The sequence below is a fragment of the Labeo rohita genome, chromosome 23 (assembly GCF_022985175.1).
Source record: "Labeo rohita strain BAU-BD-2019 chromosome 23, IGBB_LRoh.1.0, whole genome shotgun sequence".
In the NCBI taxonomy this organism is placed as follows: domain Eukaryota; kingdom Metazoa; phylum Chordata; class Actinopteri; order Cypriniformes; family Cyprinidae; genus Labeo; species Labeo rohita.
The window spans coordinates 26,544,972-26,565,056 of NC_066891.1; the positions used below are offsets into that span (position 1 = coordinate 26,544,972).

The following is a 20,085-nucleotide window of genomic DNA, read 5'->3' on the forward strand; positions in this document are numbered from 1 at the left end:
GCTAATTTTGGTGCTTGATATGGCAAATTGGTGTGTTTTTCCCATATTATTTTAATGCATTATCTTAATTATGAGCACACTGGTTTGTAACGCAAAAAGTTTTACCGTTTACTGCACCTTTTTTCTTCTTCTCGTCGCCTATAGGCTTACTTCCACGTTGAGGAATAAGGTGGATAGCTGTTTCCAAACATGTTTTCCAGACACTCCCTCATCTGCTATTGGTCGATCAAACAGGTAGCCCCGCCCCAGGCTCACGCAATTGGTTGATGTCGATAAGGCGTTTTCACGTGTAAAAGTAATGCAAAAACAGTAATTATTGTGGTATAGTGTGACACAATTTACACTATATTTATGTGTGCAGTAGCCCAGTAGCCACAGCTGTATCCCTTCTAGCCTTAAACCCGATAAAATTCATGGTGTTGTGTTTACAAACCTACAACCAGTGGTGGGGAAAGTTACTTTTAAAAGTAATGCATTACAACTTTGCATTACTCCCTGAAAAAAGTAACTAATTACGGTATTTAGTTTTTTTTTTTTGTTTGTTTGTTTGTTTTTTTTATGGAAAGGGCTTGCTTCTTTGTTTTTAATATAAAACAATTCTAATGTAAAAGCCCTTTTACACCAAAAGTTAAATGAATTCACCTCAGGCTGAAAGAAAAGTTTATGCAGGAGATCACTCTTCAGCTATATGTAAAACAAATGAAGCACAAATGTTAGTTTATCTAAAGTAATTTTTGCTTATTAGTATGGTTGAATTGGATCATCGAAGGTCAACAGTTAATAAAATGGGATTAAATACATAAAGCAAGTGTGTTTTATTTAACATATTTAATTATTGCAGGGATGCATCATATTCTGCTTTTCACTGTTTTTATTTATTTTTAAGAATACTGATTCTGTTTTTTGTGAGTGAGATGAATTAACACATGTTCACATTTAGTCTAGAATACAGTAACATCATGTTTACTCCCAGTTTCCAGACAGGAGACTTGTCAATTAATAAATGGGGTAAACAGTAACTGGCGTTACTTATTTGAAAAAGTCAGATATTTTTTAAGAAATATTTCAAAAATAATGCATTACTTTACTAGTTACTTGAAAAAAGTAATATTATTACGTAACTCGCGTTACTTGTAATGCGTTACCCCCAACACTGCCGACGACTGCCACAGTGAGGAGTGTCAAATCTCAAGACATGTAATGATATCTGACAGGTTTTTTTAATAGAGCAGTTTTGAAGTTCATAATGCTCAAAAAGAAGGAATTTAGAGTGTCAGATTCGCTTATTGTGGCCACAGTTGAAGAATACACGTGTAGAAAAGTGTGCATTTTCTCTTTAAATTACTAAATGAATACTGGAGAGGACATGTTGGGGACTGAACACATTCAGACAGGTGAGAAGGCAAATATAAGTTTGTGAATTCACGCAGCAGTCCTTTGTATTGAATCCATGAAGCCTTGTTGAAACAGCACCACCCTAAGGACAACTTATGTAGTTGGTCATAAAGCACTCGTAGTAATAAATCAAAAGTCATGTTTGTCTGGAAATTTTTGTTGTAGTTTATGACTCCATATTTCCCCTCCAGCTTGTCTCAGTCTCAATAAATAAACAAAAAAATAAAATAAAATGAAACAATAGTACATTCAGTATTTAATTTTGATTAATTATTTCAGAGATCTCTTATAATTCTCCAAAAGTGGGCAAAATATATGTTGGACAGATGCGTCATGAACTGTTATAGAATCTTTCATGCATTTTTAAAAGCATATTTCATGCATAAAAATGGAACATGCAAAATAAAGACAAAACAAAAAACAGAGTTTATAGAGAAGCATATATCCGTGATTTCCTTAATGCATGTGCAGGAAAAAATTAAATAAACACTTTTTTTTTCAGAGTTTATAGAGAAGCACATATCCTTGATTTCCTTAATGCATGGACAGGAAAAAAAAAACACGAATGAACAAAACAAAACACTGTTTCAGTAGAAGGATATATAAAGGCATGCACATTTTGACAGAAATAGTAAAACAACAACAAAACTAAATAAATAAATAAAACACAATATGGTATCATAATTTCAGACACATCATTTTAAATGCACACACATGTATATTTTTATATGTTTTGCATCTTAGATATTTGAGAGAAAAACATACATTGCATTGGTCACTTTCAGTCATTTTATGTAGCCTGCATTCATCACGTAAAGACACTTACTGTATGCACAACGTTAGCTCTGATGTCAGTTTCTGTTCTGTATCCAGGATAAGTGTGTCTCAATCACATTCAGGCACTGTGGAAATCATAAAAATGTCCCACATTATCAAATAACACATCTTCCTTCATCTTCCTTCCTGATGATGAAGCAATCGTGTGTTGATTGCAAATATTTGACTCTTGAAGAATTTTGTGCCTTCGCAGTTCATTCGCAGGCCAGTTTGCCATCAAAGCTGGACAGAGCGATAGCAAAAGCTTGCACTGCACACATGGGGTAATTATAGTCCAGAGTGAAAATGTCGTCTGCAACCCTTCCAAACTGCATCACAATGTAGCTACCTGGAAAAGAGTGTGTTTACAGTCGGGCTAGCTTTTATAGGTGCATCTCAATAAATTAGAATGTTGTGTAAAAGTTCATTTATTTCAGTAATTCAACTCATATTGTGAAACTCGTGTATTAAATAAATTCAGTGCACACAGACTGAAGTAGTTTAAGTCTTTGGTGCTTTTAATTGTGATGACTTTGGCTCACATTTAACAAAAACCCACCAATTCACTATCTCAGCAAATTAGAATACATCATAAGACCAATCAAAAAAACATTTTTAGTGAATTGTTGGCCTTTTGGAAAGTATGTTCATTTACTGTATATGTACTCAATACTTGGTAGGGTCTCCTTTTGCTTTAATTAGTGCCTCAATTCGGCGTGGCATGGAGGTGATCAGTCTGTGGCACTGCTAAGGTGGTATGGAAGCCCAGGTTTCTTTGACAGTGGTCTTCAGCTCATCTGCATATTTTGGTCTCTTGTTTCTCATTTTCCTCTTGACAATACGCCATAGATTCTCTATGGGGTTCAGGTCTGGTGAGTTTGCTGGCCAGTCAAGCACACCAACACCATGGTCATTTAACCAACTTTTGATGCTTCTGGCAGTGTGGGCAGGTGTCAAATCCTGCTGGGAAATGAAATCAGCATCTTTAAAAAAGCTGGTCAGCAGAAGGAAGCATCAAGTGCTCTAAAATTTCTTGGTAAACGGGTGCAGTGACTTTGGTTTTCAAAAAACACAGCGGACCAACACCAGCAGATGACATTGCACCCCAAATCATCACAGACTGTGGAAACTTAACATCGAACTTCAAGCAAATTGGGCTATGAGCTTCTCCACCCTTCCTCCAGACTCTAGGACCTTGGTTTCCAAATGAAATACAAAACTTGCTCTTATCTGAAAAGAGGACTTTGGACCACTGGGCAACAGACCATGTCTTCTTCTCTTTAGCCCAGGTAAGACGCCTCTGACGTTGTCTGTGGTTCAGGAGTGGCTTAACAAGAGGAATACGACAACTTGAGCCAAATTCCTTCTGTCTGTGGGTGGTGGCTCTTGATGCCTTGACCCCAGCCTCAGTCCATTCCTTGTGAGGTTCACCCATATTCTTGAATCGATTTTGCTTGACAAGCCTCTCAAGGCTGCGGTTCTCTCTGTTGGTCGTGCATCTTTTTCTTCCACTCAGCTTTCTGTTAACATGCTTGGATACAGCACTCTGTGAACAGCCAGCTTCTTTGGCAATGAATGTTCGCGGCTTACCCTCCTTGTGAAGGGTGTCAATGATTGTCTTCTGGACAACTGTCAGATCTTCCCCATGATTGTGTAGCTTAGTGAACCAAACTGATAGACCATTTTGAAGGCTCAGGAAACTTTTGTAGACGTTTTGAGTTGATTAGCTGATTTGCATGTCACCATATTCTAATTTGTTGAGATAGTGAATTGGTGGGTTTTTGTTAAATGTGAGCCAAAATCATCACAATTAAAAGGACCAAAGACTTAAACTACTTCAGTCTGTGTGCATTGAATTTATTTAATACATGAGTTTCACAGTTTGAGTTGAATTACTGAAATAAATGAACTTTTCCACGACATTGTAATTTACTGAGATGCACCTGTATATTCAGGTTATAGTAACAACTGAGCACAATTATCAAGACAACATTTGCTACAAAGTTCCAATTTCATACTTGTAACATTTTGTCAGATTATAAAGTTGTAATCTTTTTTTGCAATCCCACTTGAAGAGGTAAAAATTGTCAATATCACCAGTATCACTCACTGTCTTTGCTGTGGACGATCTGGAAGTTCTTGACAGAGGCCTGTGTGACCCGACCAGAGAAGTTGAGGACATAGGAAGCGGTGTCATCATTCCAAACTGGAGTTTTGTTGTGGAGTTCAATCAGGTTGTCCATCTGCCTGTTTTGGCAGCGCATAAGTATACTTTCATTGTCCTAAAGGTAAGATAAAAGAATTGTTGTGAATGAATGAACTGGTCATGGTAGTGAGTGCTGTAACTGAGATTCTGTTACTTGAATTCATCAGAGGTGATGGTAAGGAGCTGCAAATTCACACGTGAATGACACATTGCAAATGACATGTCGCTCTAAAAATGTAGCGCTAAGGTTAAAAGAAGTTAAATTTTAAAAAATGTGTCTTTAGACCTTGCATTTTTTTTTTTCATTCCACTGTCCTGTGTGTCACATTTTTCAAATGCAAAAATGTGTGTAAATGGCTCCTAAGGCTGTCAAAAACTGTAGGCAGCAAAATTATGCTACATTCTAAAATGCGTAAGAAAAATTAAACCAGCTAGTATGCTTCATGCATAAAACAATCCCAGAATGTTTGACTAGCTTTGTGAATTTTAGTTTTATTCAGGGCAGAAATGGTACGAAAAAAATAGTAAATAACTTATATATAAATAAATATACTTTTCTGAATTATAACGTTTTAATTATTAAAATTTACTAATTCATTATTACAGTTTTGACTGCACGGGTGTTAGTGTCAGAAGTCAGATGTTTGGTTCATACTATGTTTTAAGAATGTTTTTCATGAAATTCCATTTCAGTTAAAATGCTATTTTTGTCTATGTAGGTTGCTAACATCAAATTAGTGTGCTAGGTTTTGAGACACAACTGTATTCCTGTTGAAAATAAATTAATCACAATCAAATAAACATCAAATCCTATCCAAACTAAAATATGCTAAATAAAATCATATTTACCACTGTAAACTTACAGTCAAGGCTAATTGGAATAAAAGTGCCTGTGGCACATTTCTGCAAAATACAATTACACTGCTTCTAGCATGTTTCACGACACATTTAAAATGCCCAGTGTTGATAAAATGTTAATGTTTTAGATTGAAAATTGTGTACCAACTACCATAAGCCTAACTGATAGCATTAACAAAAGCAAATGTGAAGTAAAAATGCATTTGCTGAAGCCACCATGCCATTTTAACTTACATTTTTAAGTTTTTGAGCTCTCGTTTCATGGGACTTGCAAGTGAAATACTGTACCAGGTGTGCTACCGAGCAAGTTTACGATGTCAGAAAGGCCATACACATGTAGTGGATATGTGATGAAAATGTCAAAATATATTCATTTACAAATTATTCACAAAGTAATATGAGGTCATAACAGCATTGTGCTAGGAACTGTGTGAAAATAAGTCTTAATTATGCAAGGAACCACATGAAAATGAGTATTTATTAATCAATAATTTGCCCCTGAAATCATAATGTGTGAAAAGGAGTAAAAGTTGTTGGTGTTTCATGGGATTTGCAAGTGCAATGCTGTTGCAGGTGTGCTGCCAAGCAAGTTTACTATGTCAGAAAGCCATACACATGGAGTGGATTATATGATGAAAATGTCAAAATGTATTAGTTTACATTATTAGTTTATTTGCAAATTTGAGGTCATAACAGCATTGTGCTAGGAAGTGTGTAAAAAATGAGTCTTTATTAATCAATAATCTGCTCTTGTATTCATAATGTCTGAAAATGAATAAAAGTTGTTGGCGTTGTACTGCCTCTAAGTTTTTGAGTTTTTTTATTGTGACTTATTTCATGGGACTTGCAAGTGCAATGCTGTACCAGATGTGCTAATGAGCAAGTTTACTATGTCAGAAAGGCCATACACATGGAGCGGATTATGTGATGAAAACGTCTAAATGTATTTGTTTACAAATGCAAAGTGATTTGAGGTCATAAGAGTATTTTGCTAGGAGGAATGTGAAAATAAGTCTTCATATGCAAAAGTTGTTGGTGTTTTACTGCCACTAAGTTTTTGAGCTCTTTTACTGTGACTCGTTTCATATGACTTGCAAGTGCAATGCTTGGTAGTGCCTGTACCAAGTGCGCTACCAAGCAAGTTTACTATGTCAGGAAAGCCATATGTATGGAGCGAATTATGTGATGAAAATGTCAAAATGTATTCATTTACAACAGGGCTGTCCAACCCTGTTCCTGGAGATCTACCTTCCTGCAGAGTTTAGTTCCAATTCTGATCAAACATACCTGTCTTTAATTATCAAGTGCTCCTTCAGATCCTAATTAGCTGATTCAGGTGTGTTTGATCGGGGTTGGAGCTGAACTCTGCAGGAAGGTAGATCTCCATGAACAGGGTTGAGCAGCCCTGATTTACAAATTATTCGCAAAGTAATGGGAGGTCATAGCAGCATTATGTTAAGAACTGTGCAAACATAAGTCTTCATTATGCAAGGAACTACAGTGAATTGTAAGTATTTTTGGGGATTTTGGAGCACATTTTCCCCGTAAGCATATGTTGAGAATTTACTTGCTATATATATACAGATATAGCAGTGCGTTAGTAACTGAACTCACTGTTCGCGGACGTATCGGCACTCGCTCGTTGTCGTCATCCATGCCTGGAATGATGACAGACATTTTTCTGGGCCCTTTAAACCCCAACACATTTGTCTCCTGGACAGAAACACCAATATCTATTTTAAAACTTCTGACAGATTTTCCAACCTCCATATGTTGTGAAAATGAAGTAAGCACATACGTAAATGATAGCTGCTAGCTCTTGTCGGGCGTTAGACATGTCTCTGAGGGCACGGTCAGGGTTGAGACCATTGTCAAACACTGTGAACTTGGTACCCATAAGATTGGACCTAAACAGAAACCACAAAACAAAGAAGAAAATGTAACAGCTCAGCAATTATGCATACTTATTTTGAGACATTTTATATCATGCAAGTTACCTCAATTTTCCTATAAAATTTTCTCCACCCCGTGACAGGTCAGTGGCATCTATGGATATCAAATAATTTGACGTTGCACTCTTTTTTCTTTTTCGACCAGCCAATAAGAAAACCTGCAGGATGGGGTGGGAGAGGATCTCAGGTTAGTCATTAATTTGTGCCGTTGCAAAATTGTCAGAAGTTCTGCATGAATTTGACTCAAAAGTAAGAGCAAGTCACCTTCTTGTCATTGTCTAAATGGAGGTAATAGGTGGGGTAGAAGCCTCTGTCCATGCCGCGCTTGTCTCGCGTCACTTTACACTTGATGGTGATTCCCTGAGGTGCAGGCTGAAGAACGAACTCCTCAAGGTCGTCGAACTCAATCTCTGGTGATGGAGGCCGCTCCTCCTCCTGTCACATGAGAGATAATAGTGTTCAGATTTTACAGATTATACATTCTTTCCTTTAGGATGACATTGCCTTGGTTTACAGGAGGTTTACCTTTTTACTTTTCCTTCCTTTGCCTTTCTTCTTCCTGGGCACTTCTGTCTCCTCATCATCACTGTCGTCAGATTTAGCAGCATCTACATGTTAAACGAGAAGACATTATATTGTTACAGCTGAGGTCAAAAGTTTACTTATGTTAATTATTTGACCAAAAATAAGAGGGATCATACAAAAATATGCACAAAATGCATATTTTTTTATTTAATGCTGACCTGAATCAGATATTTCACATAAAAGACATTTACATATAGTCCACAAGAGAAAATAATAGTTGAATTTATAAAAATGACCCCGGTCAAAAGTTTACATACACTCGATTCTTAATACTGTGTTGTTACCTGAATGATCCACAGCTGTGCTTTTTGTTTAGTTCTGTTTGTTAGTTGTTCATGAGTCACTTGTTTGTCCTGAACAGTTAAACTGCCCATTGTTCTCAAGAAAAATTCTTCAGGTCCCACAAATTATTTGGTTTTTCAGCTTTTTTTGTGTATTTGAACCCTTTCCAACAATGATTCTATGATTTTAAGATCCATCTTTTCACACTAAGGAAAAATGAGGGACTCATATGCAAATATTACAGAAGGTTCAAACACTCACTGATGCTTCAGAAGGAAACACGCTATATAAAGAGACGTGGAGGGGGCTCATTCAAACTTTTGGAAATTGAATATCGATAAATGTAACTTATTTTGTCTTCTGGGAAACATGTAAGTATCTTCTGTAGCTTTTGAAGGGCAGTACTAAATGAAAAAAAAAAAAGATATTTAGGCAAAATAAGAAAAATGTACACATCTTCATTCTGTTCAAAAGTTTTCCCCCGGGATCTTAATGCATTGTTTTTCCTTCTGGAGCATCAGTGAGCGTTTGAACCTTCTCTAATAGTTTCATATGAGTCCCTCAGTTGTCCTCAGCATGAAAAGATGGATCTCAATATCATACAGTCATTGTCGGAAAGGGTTCAAATTGATAAACTTGTGGAACTTAAAGATTTTTTCTGAAGAACAGCAGACAGTTTAACTGTTCAAAATCAAGTGTATGTAAACTTTTGAACGGGATCATTTTTATAAATTCAACTATTATTTTCTCTTGTGGACTAAACATCTTTTATGTAAAATATACATATCAGGTCAGTACTAAATAAAAAATAACATGTATTTTGTATGATCCCTCTTATTTTGGTAAAATAATTAACGTTGTGCAGATTCTGCAAGGTGTAAACTTTTGACCTCAACCGTATTTGAGCAGCTTGACCAAATGAAAGTTTTTGTCTTTTGTTTGTAGTACAATGTGATAATAGGGATCATGAGGTTTCTTTTAGACTTTTAAATAAAAGTGCTTGATGTATTATGTACTAGAGCTGAAAAATGCTGTAGAAGCAATTTTCACTCAGAAATTGCTAGTAAATTTCATAATTACAAAGAAACAATATATAACAATAAGCATAAAATATGAAGTAAGTGCTGCAAGAGTTTGCTGTTTCTGGCTGTGAGGAAGCACATGTGCTTACAATTCTTGAGCTTTTATCCAAGTGTTATAAACAAACAGTTGAAGTTTTCCGTGCGAAGAGGGTGTTTACATAGAAGTTGTTCACTTACTCTTTTTCTTGTTGTTTTTCTCTTTGTCCTTATTACTCTTGTCTTTTTTCTTGTCTTTGTCTCCTCCAGCCTGAAACATGGAGGTGGAGTTGGCAGTAGATTTCTTTTTGCTCTTGTTGGGTTTAGTCTCTGGCTCACTCTCATCGCTGTCCGACTTGGTGGCTGGAGTAGACGCTTACAAGATTCAGTCAACAAATTTCACAACTACAATTTAGTAATAAATAACCTTCAAAACATTATATACAAGCATGCATATTACACTATTTTACTTATTATTTTACTAATTATTTAATGACATGCTCCAAAAATGTCCAGGTTAAATTTTAAAGAGAAATCCAGGGTACTAAATGATGTCTCTTATAATTGAAATATGTAGTAGAAAACCCATGAAAGACTTGTGCTATTTAAAAAATCCACATTGTTTTATACATATTTTATGGGAGGTGCCATTATTTCGTTGATGTGAAACAGCTGCACTCTGTGAGCTACTGGTGCTGCCTGCTGCTATTTTTTCTGCAACACAACTCGACGTTGGTTGTAGTTTTCAGTTCAAGGGGAACAAGAGAAGCGACGTAAGTCTTCACTGCTTCCAATAAAACTTTCAACGCTTGCCATGACGCCGCAACCACTGAAGTGCTTTCTCAGTGTGGATTTCACTTGATATCCAAGGCTGTTTAGACTCCTTGTGGGGAAAATCGATGGTACGACATTTGGGTTGTGAGTTGTGTTGTGGTAAAAATGTCAACATATGTCAACAGATGGCACCAGTAGTTCACAGTGCAACCATTTCACGTCATAATGGCGCACTCATAGTCCAAAATATGTATAAAGCAATGTGGATATTTTTTAAATAACGGAAATCTTTCACAGGTTTTCTACTGCATATTTCAGTAAAAGACATCATTTACATTAAATTAAGCCATGCATGTCTTAATACCCAAGGTTCCCTTAAATATAGGGTACAACGGGGCTAAAGGTGCCCTGGGGTAAAAGGCGCGTTTGATATTATATTCCTCTAAACCACTAGATGACAGAAAAATGTGGCGTAGCACTTTCCAAAAACATCCGCTTTTCAATATACACATGCAAATTTGGCTGATCCTTGATCGAATAGTTGATGTTTTTAAAAATGTAGATTTCAGTAGCAAATGAGAAATGCTAAAATTCTTGAATATATCTTGAGACAAGGGTCATCTTAATGATTTTCAGTTTTGTTTAAGATAATTAAAGCAACAGTTTTTAAATATTGAAAGAATATGTAAAAGTATTGTATTTGGGGTAAAAAGCGCCCCTGCTGTTGGGGCTAAAAGGCACAATAATTAACATGATAATTAATAGAAGGCTGACTTTTCCATTTGCTGACATGACATTGTTAGATTCAGATGGTAAATATCATATATTATGTTGGGTGTCCATCTTAGAGATAATCACCATGTTTAGAATGAAACCGTCATATTCAAAAACATGCTATTAATCATATCATATAATAAAATATCATTTGTTGTTAGTACTGTAAATCTATATTAAATTACTATGGGATCTCTTCAGAATCTTTACTTTTTAAAATGATTTTGTTTCTGTATTTTAAAATATATATTTTTATATTAACATATTTTAATAACAGTATATTTATTGAACAAAAATTAATTATTTTATCAAAATAAGCAGAAAATAGTACGAACTTTGCTAAAGTGCTTGTTTTGAACAAGTATTAACTTAGACATTATTAAAAACAACGACAACAACATTATCACCAACATTATTTTAGATAAAGTATCAATACTATGTGCCTTTTACCCCATGCTGGTGAGCCTTTTACCCCGTGTGTGGGGTAAAGGCCCCCCTTGCCACCTCATACAATTATACGACTTATTTTATTTTCACACAAAATCTGTTGCTCCATAAATGTTCAATACCAACGTATATATTTTTCTGCAATCATACACTGTGGGTGCAGTGGAAAGCAAATTTTTTCTTAGGGTGTGCATTTAGCCCCGTTGTACCCTATAATTTTAATTTATATTTAAATTATATATGACATATAGAAAATTAAGTAAAATTTAGCACCTATACATTTTCAAATATACATATACAGTATTAATACTTTTTTATGATTTTTAAAAAAAAATTTCAAATCATTTTCATTTTCTTCTCAATACTTTTTTTTTTTTCCAGACAGAAAATTTGTTTATTAAATGACCATTTAAAATACAGGTTTGATGTATAAATACTTTGAAATTTAAATAATAATAATAATAAAATAATAAAAATAAAAATAAAATTTGTTTCACTTTACAGAAATGACAATATGTTTAATATTTTATCCAATTTAAAAAAAAAAAAATGTATTTTGATCTTGAAGTAAATAGGCTATAACCCAGGCATGTTCTTGACATCCAGTTGTTTTTAGCAATATAATTTATGTGTGTTGTGAAATTTGAAGTTACCTTTCTTTTTTGCGATAAAATCTGGTTTATCTTTGTTTATTTGAAACATAGAAGCTGGCTCCTTTTTAGTCTTGGCTGTCTTTCCTTTGCTTTCTGATTCACCTTTACTCTCTGCAAAGATAACATATTGGATTAAAAATGAGATAACTCAGTGTTTTCCACTACGGTGGGCGGCCTGCAACAAAACCTATGAGTCACTGAAGCTAATGTAGAGTTCGTTCACAGGGTATTAAGCTGAGAGTCCTTATGTGATAGTCAAGTTAGGACCGGTTCCCAGAACTCCCTGGGGTTATTCAGGTGTGCCAGTTCCAGATAATCAGCACAGCTTCCAGCTGAAGAGCGTTGTCTTTCAATATGGAAATTATGCTGCTAATGGCTCAGTACATGGATGACAACCAAAGAGTTTCCAGTTTGAATGTCAAAACAGCGATAGCTCAGTCTCACAGAGCCATTAGTACTAATGTCTGTGTCTTTCCTCCACCCACAATCATTGTTAAACTTTTGAAACATGCTCATCATGCATTAAGCTTGCTCAAATGTTTAATAAAACCTGAATGCAAGTCCCAGAGGAGGTCGTCTGTGATGGTTTTCATTCATCTAGGTCATTGCCGAATGTCTGGTAAAACGTATTAGTTAACAGCTGGACTTTGTTTTCCATTTGTTGAAGTCGTTTCTCCATTTATCGGAGTGGCTTGATCAGACACCCCCTGAGGAGCTCACCATCTGTCTTTTAACAACAGGAAAAACAAGGCCAAGCCTTTACAAGACGAGCAAATAAATCCCTAAAAGCGTATAACTAAAAACAAAAGTCACATTCACTTGAAAGTCCCCCACTTCAGCTCATAGATAAACCAGAGTGGTGATCTTTAAGACAGCTCTCTCGTATTGTTCTGGCTAATCTTCTTAGCTCACGAGATCTAGTGCTAATCCTCTTCCTGAGCAGCAAACCCCCATGCATGTGTTCATAACGACATTAAGAGTTACACACACTGAAGCCATTGTCTAACAGTTTCCTCTGACTCGATACCTAAAGTGTTTTCGCTCTGAGGGGGGAAAACAAACGAAAAACCAAAACTTCAGGATTTCTGGTTTCAGAGACCAAAAATACTCTCGATATATACTTTTGGAAAACACTTCCAACCCCCCAGCACAGTTCAAAGTGACTCTTATAATAACATAAATGCTACTTGACTGTTGAAACTAATGGAGCAGAGCTCAAAATGAACCTTGGCCAAACTCATTAGCATGCATTCAACTGTGAATACGCTTAGCTGACCTTTAGCCTTTGATTTCTTTTCTTTGGTGCCAGCAGGGGAGCTCTCTTTGGTGATTTTCTTCTTGGTTTTCTTCTGTGAGGTCTCCTCTTCATCATCGTCATCATCGTCATCATCAGAGTCTGTTCAAAAAGACATCAGTATTGAAGGACAAATCATTTAAATGATAAGGCAATGAAATACATCCTAAAACTTAATACACGTTCTTGGACTGTGCATGTTATTTATTACTATTATTTTCTAATTGTAATCTTTCATTAAAAAATTGCTCTTTCTCTGAAATTACTTTTCTTTTTTTGCTGAAGTCACCAGAAGTCATTGGCCGGTTGTTATAGCCTCTGCTAGTCGATGTCATAACGTTTTTTTTGTTTTGTTTTTTTTTGCAAGAAACATATTTTAGTAATATGCCATTATAGTATAGTAGATGTAGATTGTAGAAGTTAAATGTTTTCTGTCTGAAGCGCTCTTCAAAGCATGAAATTGATCATGTTCCCTTGTACTATATGCCTATGTTAGTTGGCTTGAAAGGTTTGTGACAAGTGTGCCATCTGGTGTCTGGCTGCAGTAAAAGTCATACCCCGAAGACTCAGGCTCCAAATGAACAACTACTCCGCAGACTCAGGCTCCAAACGAATCACTACCCTGCAGACTCTGGCTCCAAATGAATCACTGCTACGCATACTCAGGCTCCAAACAAACAACTACTCCGCAGACTCAGGCTCCAAACGAATCACTACCCCGAAGACTCTGGCACCAAATGAATCACTGCTGCGCAGACTCAGGCTCCAAATAAACAACTACTCAGCAGACTCAGGCTCTAAATGAGCAACTACTTCACAGACTCAGGCTCCAAATGAACAACTACTCCACAGACTCAGGCTCAAAACTATCAACTATTTCACAAACTCAGGCTCCAAACGAATCACTAGCCCGAAGACTCTGGCACCAAATGAATAACTGCTGCACAGACTCAGGCTCCAAATAAACAACTACTCAGCAGACTCAGGCTCTAAATGAACAACTACTCCACAGACTCAAGCTCCAAATGAATCACTACCCTGAAGACTCTGGCTCCAAATGAATTACTGCTACGCAGACACAGGCTCCAAATAAACATCTACTCCACAGACTCTGGCTCCACATGAATCACTACTCCGCAGACTCAGGCTCCAAACGAATCACTACCCTGAAGACTCTGGCTCCGAATGAATCACTGCTACGCAGACACAGGCTCCACATAAACAAATACTCTGCACACTCAGGTTCCAAATGAATCACTACTCTGAAGACTCTGGCTCCAAATGAATCACTACCCTGAAGACTCTGGCTCCAAATGCATCACTGCTGTGCAGGCTCAGGCTCCAAATGGGCAACTATTCCGCAGACTCAGGCTCCAAACAAACAACTATTCCACAGACTCAGGCTCCAAATGAATTACTGCTGCGCAGACTCAGGCTCCAAACGATCAACTTCTCCACAAACTCAGGCTCCAAATGCATCACTGCTGCGCAGGCTCAGGCTCCAAATGGGCAACTATTCCGCAGACTCAGGCTCCAAAGGAATCACTACTGTGCAGACTTGGCTTCCAAACGAATCACTGCTGCTCAGACTCGGGCTCCAAACGAACAGCTACTCCACAGGCTCAGGCTCCAAATGAATCACTACCCGAAGACTCTGGCTTCAAATGAATCACTGCTGCGCAGACTCTGGCTCCAAATGAACAACTACTCCACAGACCCAGGCTCCAAACAAATCACTACCCCAAAGACTCAGGCTCCAAATGAATCACTGCTGCGCAGACTCAGGCTCCAAACGATCAACTTCTCCACAAACTCAGGCTCCAAACGAATCACTACCCCGAAGACTCAGGCTCCAAATGAATCATTGCTGTGCAGACTCAGGCTCCAAATAAACAACTACTCTGCAGACTCAAGCTCCAAACGAATCACTACCCCAAAGACTCGGGTTCCAAACTAATCACTACTCTGTAGACACAGACTCCAAATGAATCACTGCTGCTAATGCTCGGACTCCAAATTAATCACTACTTCACAGACTCGGGCTCCAAATGAACCACTACCCCAAAGACTCGAACTCCAAACCAATCACTACTGCGCAGCCTAAGGTACCAAATGAACAAATACTCAGCAGATCTGGGCTCCAAATGAACCACTACTCCGAAGACTTGAGCTCCAAACAAATAACTACTACACAGACTTAGGCTCCAAATGAACAACTACTCTGCAGACTCAGGCTCCTAACGAATCACTACTTCAAAGGCTTGGGCTCCAAACTAATTACTACCGTGCAGACTCAGACTCCAAAATGAATCACTGCTGCTTATGCTCAGACACCAAATGAATCACTACTCCACAGACTCGGGCTTCAAACGAATCACTAATGTGCAGTCTAAGGCACGAAGTTAACAACTTCTCCGCAGACTCAGGCTCCAAACGAACAACCCCTCCACAGATTCAGGCTCCAAACGAATCACTACCCCAAAGACTCTGGCTCCAAACGAACCACTACTGCACAGACTTAGGCTCTAACTTACCAAATATTCTGCAGACTCAGGCTCCACTGCTGCGCAGACTCAGACTCCAAACGATCAACTTCTCCACAAACTTAGGCTCCAAACGAATCACTACCTCGAAGTCTCAGGCTCCAAATGAATCACTGCTGTGCAGACTCAGGCTCCAAATAAACAACTACTCTGCAGACTCAGGCTCCAAACGAATCACTACCCCAAAGACTCGGGTTCCAAACTAATCACTACTCTATAGACACAGACTCCAAATGAATCACTGCTGCTAATGCTCGGACTCCAAATTAATCACTACTTCACAGACTCGGGCTCCAAATTAACCACTACCCCAAAGACTCGAACTCCAAACGAATCACTACTGCGCAGCCTAAGGTACCAAATGAACAAATACTCAACAGATCTGGGCTCCAAATGAACCACTACTCCGAAGACTTGAGCTCCAAACAAATAACTACTACACAGACTTAGGCTCCAAATGAACAACTACTCCGCAGACTTAGGCTCCAAATGAACAACTACTCTGCAGATTCAGGCTCCGAACGAATCACTACTTCAAAGGCTTGGGCTCCAAACTAATTACTACCGTGCAGACTCAGACTCCAAAATGAATCACTGCTGCTTATGCTCGGACACCAAATGAATCACTACTCCACAGACTCGGGCTTCAAACGAATCACTAATGTGCAGTCTAAGGCACGAAGTTAACAACTTCTCCGCAGACTCAGGCTCCAAATGAACAACCTCTCCACAGATTCAGGCTCCAAACGAATCACTACCCCAAAGACTCTGGCTCCAAACGAACCACTACTGCACAGACTTAGGCTCTAACTTACCAAATATTCTGCAGACTCAGGCTCCGAACTAATCACTACTTCGCAGACTTGGGCTCCCAACAAATCACTGCTTCTTAAGAAGATTGATTGTGCTTCAATTAATACAATTTAGAGTTACAGCAGCATTCTGCATTTCTATGTTTTTTGAGTTTATATTAAACTTTTATCTGACACACCTACAAATGATTTGGGTGTGTGGGACACTACATTTTCTATAAAATATCTGGTTTAAAATATTTTATATAGTATTAAGGAAAAAAATGTCACTTCATTCCCTGCTTATGAACTGAGACACTGGTATATGCTCCAACATACCCAAACCCTATAGGACCAGTGGTTTGGAAAATGGATGGATGGAACTTCATGTTTACCTACCTTTCTTCTTCATAGGAGTACTTTTTGGCTTCTTTTTTGTGTTCTTCTCCACTGCCTGTTCTTTGTCCTTCTCAGTTTTCTTCTTCTTTACCGCTTTGCTCTCTGCTGAGAGGTAACAAAATAAAAATTTGTTTTAGCAACCACTGAGCATTCCAGTACAAAATGACAGTGGTCCTAAGAAGTGTTTTGACTCTATTCACTTAGACATGTCTGAATGTCAGTGCACTTAGGCCTAGTGTCAATGCACTTAGGTCTAGATCTAGTTTATCACATTGCTGTGAATCAATATCAAAAAAGTCTGTCATTTCAAAACTGATTTTTTTAATGGTTAGATCTACTGCAATGATGTTCATACATTTATGTGTTGTATGTCTCTCAAAGCACAAATTTGAACATGTGAAAATTGTGTTCATGTAACCATTGTTCATTTCATTTGCTAAGTAACATCCAAACAACCCAAATCCTGTAAGATGAAGTCACAACAGTTGGTAATTGTGTGACGTGTATTGTGTCAGACTGACTCTTTGAGGGTGTACTGTCCTCCTCGCCTGACAACTCTTCACTCTTTTTAGCTTTGCTCTTTTTCGGTTTGGCTTCAGCTTTGTTGGCCTTTCCAGAATCTGCCTCCGGCTTCTTCTTTTTTGTCTTCTACACTGTAAATAAATACAATGAGTGGCATTTACATTTCAAGGTTTTCTTTGCATACTTATAGATTTTTATGAATGGCTGTATAAATTTAAGCAGAAGTTTTAAACTTACCCATTGCCACACATAAATGAAAGCAAGCAAAATAATGTACAGAATACGTTAGAGAAGTGCATGACTTAATACATGAGTCTATTACTGAACAATATTTAAGCTGTTAATTAAGCAACTTTAAAAAAAAAAAAAAAATATATATATATATATATATATATATATATATATATGCATTTTACAATGCATCCTTGCAATGTAACAATCATGTGTCCACCTTTCTTAATGACAAATAATCAGTCAAAATTTTCTCTACATTCAAACATTGCTCAAACAAAGTAGGTTAAATCTGTTTGACTGGTTGTGGCATATTGGTTTAAGACGTGACCTTTTATGTACAGAACGCAGAGGGAAGCCAGACTAGCTTAAGGCTATGGAGAAAGTCTAATTCTTACACAATGTAGGCCGGACGTCACAGCCTGCTTCCGTACTGCACGGAGTGGGGAGCATATAATCTGATTAGTTCACATCTTAAATGAGTATTTATAGACCTCACTTAAACAAAGAGCAAAGACAGTGGGATCCTTGATTACTGCCGCCATGGGGGTTTTACTTACTTAGTGTAATGGAAAACCCCTTCATAGACTGTTAGACACATTAGATTCAGTTTAAGTGAGATTCTGTATGACAGAAGCATCCAAAAGCATCTGCTTGGTTGGTTAAGAAATATTGACTGGCTAGTTTTTAATTAGAGTTAATGTTTAAGCACTTTTTTATATAATTTCGGCCATGTCTCCTCTTCTGGGTCAATGAGTTTCAGTGCCATGCTCCAGTGGCCTTGATCAACCCCTCTATGACATTTTCTTTCTCCTTTTCTCCTCCCTTTGTGGTTAAAAAGGCAACAGGATATACAGGGAAAAGGAAACAGATGCAAAAAAAAAATATTTCCTGTTTTGAAAAACAAACATATATAAATGTTAAACATGGTGACCTGTTCGAAAGGCTGTTCTTAGTTATTTTTAATGACAAAAATATTCTAGAAAAAAGTTGTAATTTTTATTTTTGATCATTTTATTATTTTAATAAATGTTTATTACTGAAAAATAATTGCATTCATTATTTTATCAATTAAATATTACATTTTTTTTTTTTTATTCAATTTATTACTTTCGTTTTAACCAAGCAGGTACCAGGAACCATCTAGAACAACGACAAGAGCCAACTGAATCCATTTGCTGCCAATATTATGAAAGCAGTGCTTTCCTTTCCTAAAGCCTTTCTAAATCCTGCTGACAGGAAAACACAATCAATTTGATGATCAAAGAGTCACAGTCAATCAAGATATTACACAATGCCCAGTCTATGAACTATACCTATCTTAAAGTCTAAATGTTCCCTTGGATATTTCAAAACAGGTTGAATCCAGTAATATATACACTAAAGTTGGCATAAAATATTGACGAATTCAGATAAAATGGCTTTCCTTTAAGAAAATATAGATTAAAGAATGAGATTCTTGACATCTAAACAGAATCAAGGCAAGAGCAGTTTTTGAGGTGGATTATTCCCTGACATCTTAAAATGTACAAATGCTTGAAAACTACGTAAATCACAGCCTAGTGCATGTTATGTCCTGTAAAAGAACAAACTGACGCAAGTATGTTGACACAAAACTCTAATCAATCACTTGTTCATATGTTCATATGACAAATCTTGACCTTCTAGTTCACAGAGCTACAGTTTTTTATATCTGGTATAAAATCCTCAAACATTTTCTCAATATTTGCTTCATTACTGCCTAAAACATCCAGTATCATATGAATTTAAGACATTTATAACTGCATTTAGAAGCTAGAAGTTCTTGTCAGCTATAAGATGTACCTTCTCTGAAGACATGGTTATTGCGATGACATCGGTTCAACAGTAAAAGTCCAGGCAAGAGAGCAGATGAAGCTGTCATGTGTGTTTATATGAGAGTGTGCTGAGGGCATCAGTGTGGCTGATTATGAAAGCTAGTTTAGTTCAGAGAACTTGATAATAGGATTCAGTGTAAAGCCCATCTGCCTCAGGAGCAACCAAAACAACACAAGAGGAATGTACCATCCACCAACACAACAAACATGACTGCAGAATGAGTTTCCTTCATTACACTCCAAGATTAAAGGTACAAAAGCTTTTCTGGTGCGGTAAAGGTACACCTTTGTACCTTATTTACCAAAAAAGGGTGCATATTAGTACCTCATACTGTATTTACATATACCTAAAGTGCACATATCAATACATTTTAAAAAGTTATTTCACAGTCTGTTTCAATGATTTTTAAGTTGACACAACTTGCGGTTTCTGAATTTGTTTATTCAACTTAAAATTTTACATTTTCAGCATCTGAACTAGTTTGTAAGCTTGACTGAACTAGAGTATTTGCCCCCTCAACTTAAAAAATGTGTTGAATCTAGTGCTGTGCAATGATTAATCGTGATTAATCGTATCCAAAATAAAAGTTTTTGTTTACATAATATATTTGTGTGTACTGTGTATATTATATATATATACAGGTATATA

General features: G+C 37.0%; 1 protein-coding gene across 6 annotated transcripts; it reads right to left on the minus strand.

Annotated features, from left to right (window-relative positions):
• Positions 1–1,587: 1,587 nt before the first annotated feature.
• Positions 1,588–19,525, minus strand: tulp1a (TUB like protein 1a). 6 transcript variants are annotated; one of them, XM_051095840.1, is made up of 13 exons: positions 19,405–19,525; positions 17,349–17,475; positions 16,828–16,932; positions 13,077–13,196; positions 11,801–11,911; positions 9,354–9,527; positions 7,753–7,835; positions 7,492–7,662; positions 7,273–7,385; positions 7,074–7,182; positions 6,890–6,988; positions 4,322–4,493; positions 1,588–2,560 (listed from the first exon to the last, which is right to left on the minus strand). In XM_051095840.1, the coding sequence occupies exons 1-13, from the start codon at positions 19,417–19,419 to the stop codon at positions 2,427–2,429; spliced, it is 1,533 nt and encodes a 510-aa protein (XP_050951797.1). In that variant the 5' UTR covers positions 19,420–19,525; the 3' UTR covers positions 1,588–2,426. The 6 variants fall into 6 exon arrangements, with proteins under 6 accessions (XP_050951797.1, XP_050951799.1, XP_050951801.1 ...); XM_051095842.1 differs by having other exon boundaries at positions 17,349–17,472; positions 19,405–19,515; XM_051095844.1 differs by having other exon boundaries at positions 9,354–9,515; positions 16,828–16,929; positions 19,405–19,504.
• Between the last annotated feature and the right edge of the window lie 560 nt (positions 19,526–20,085).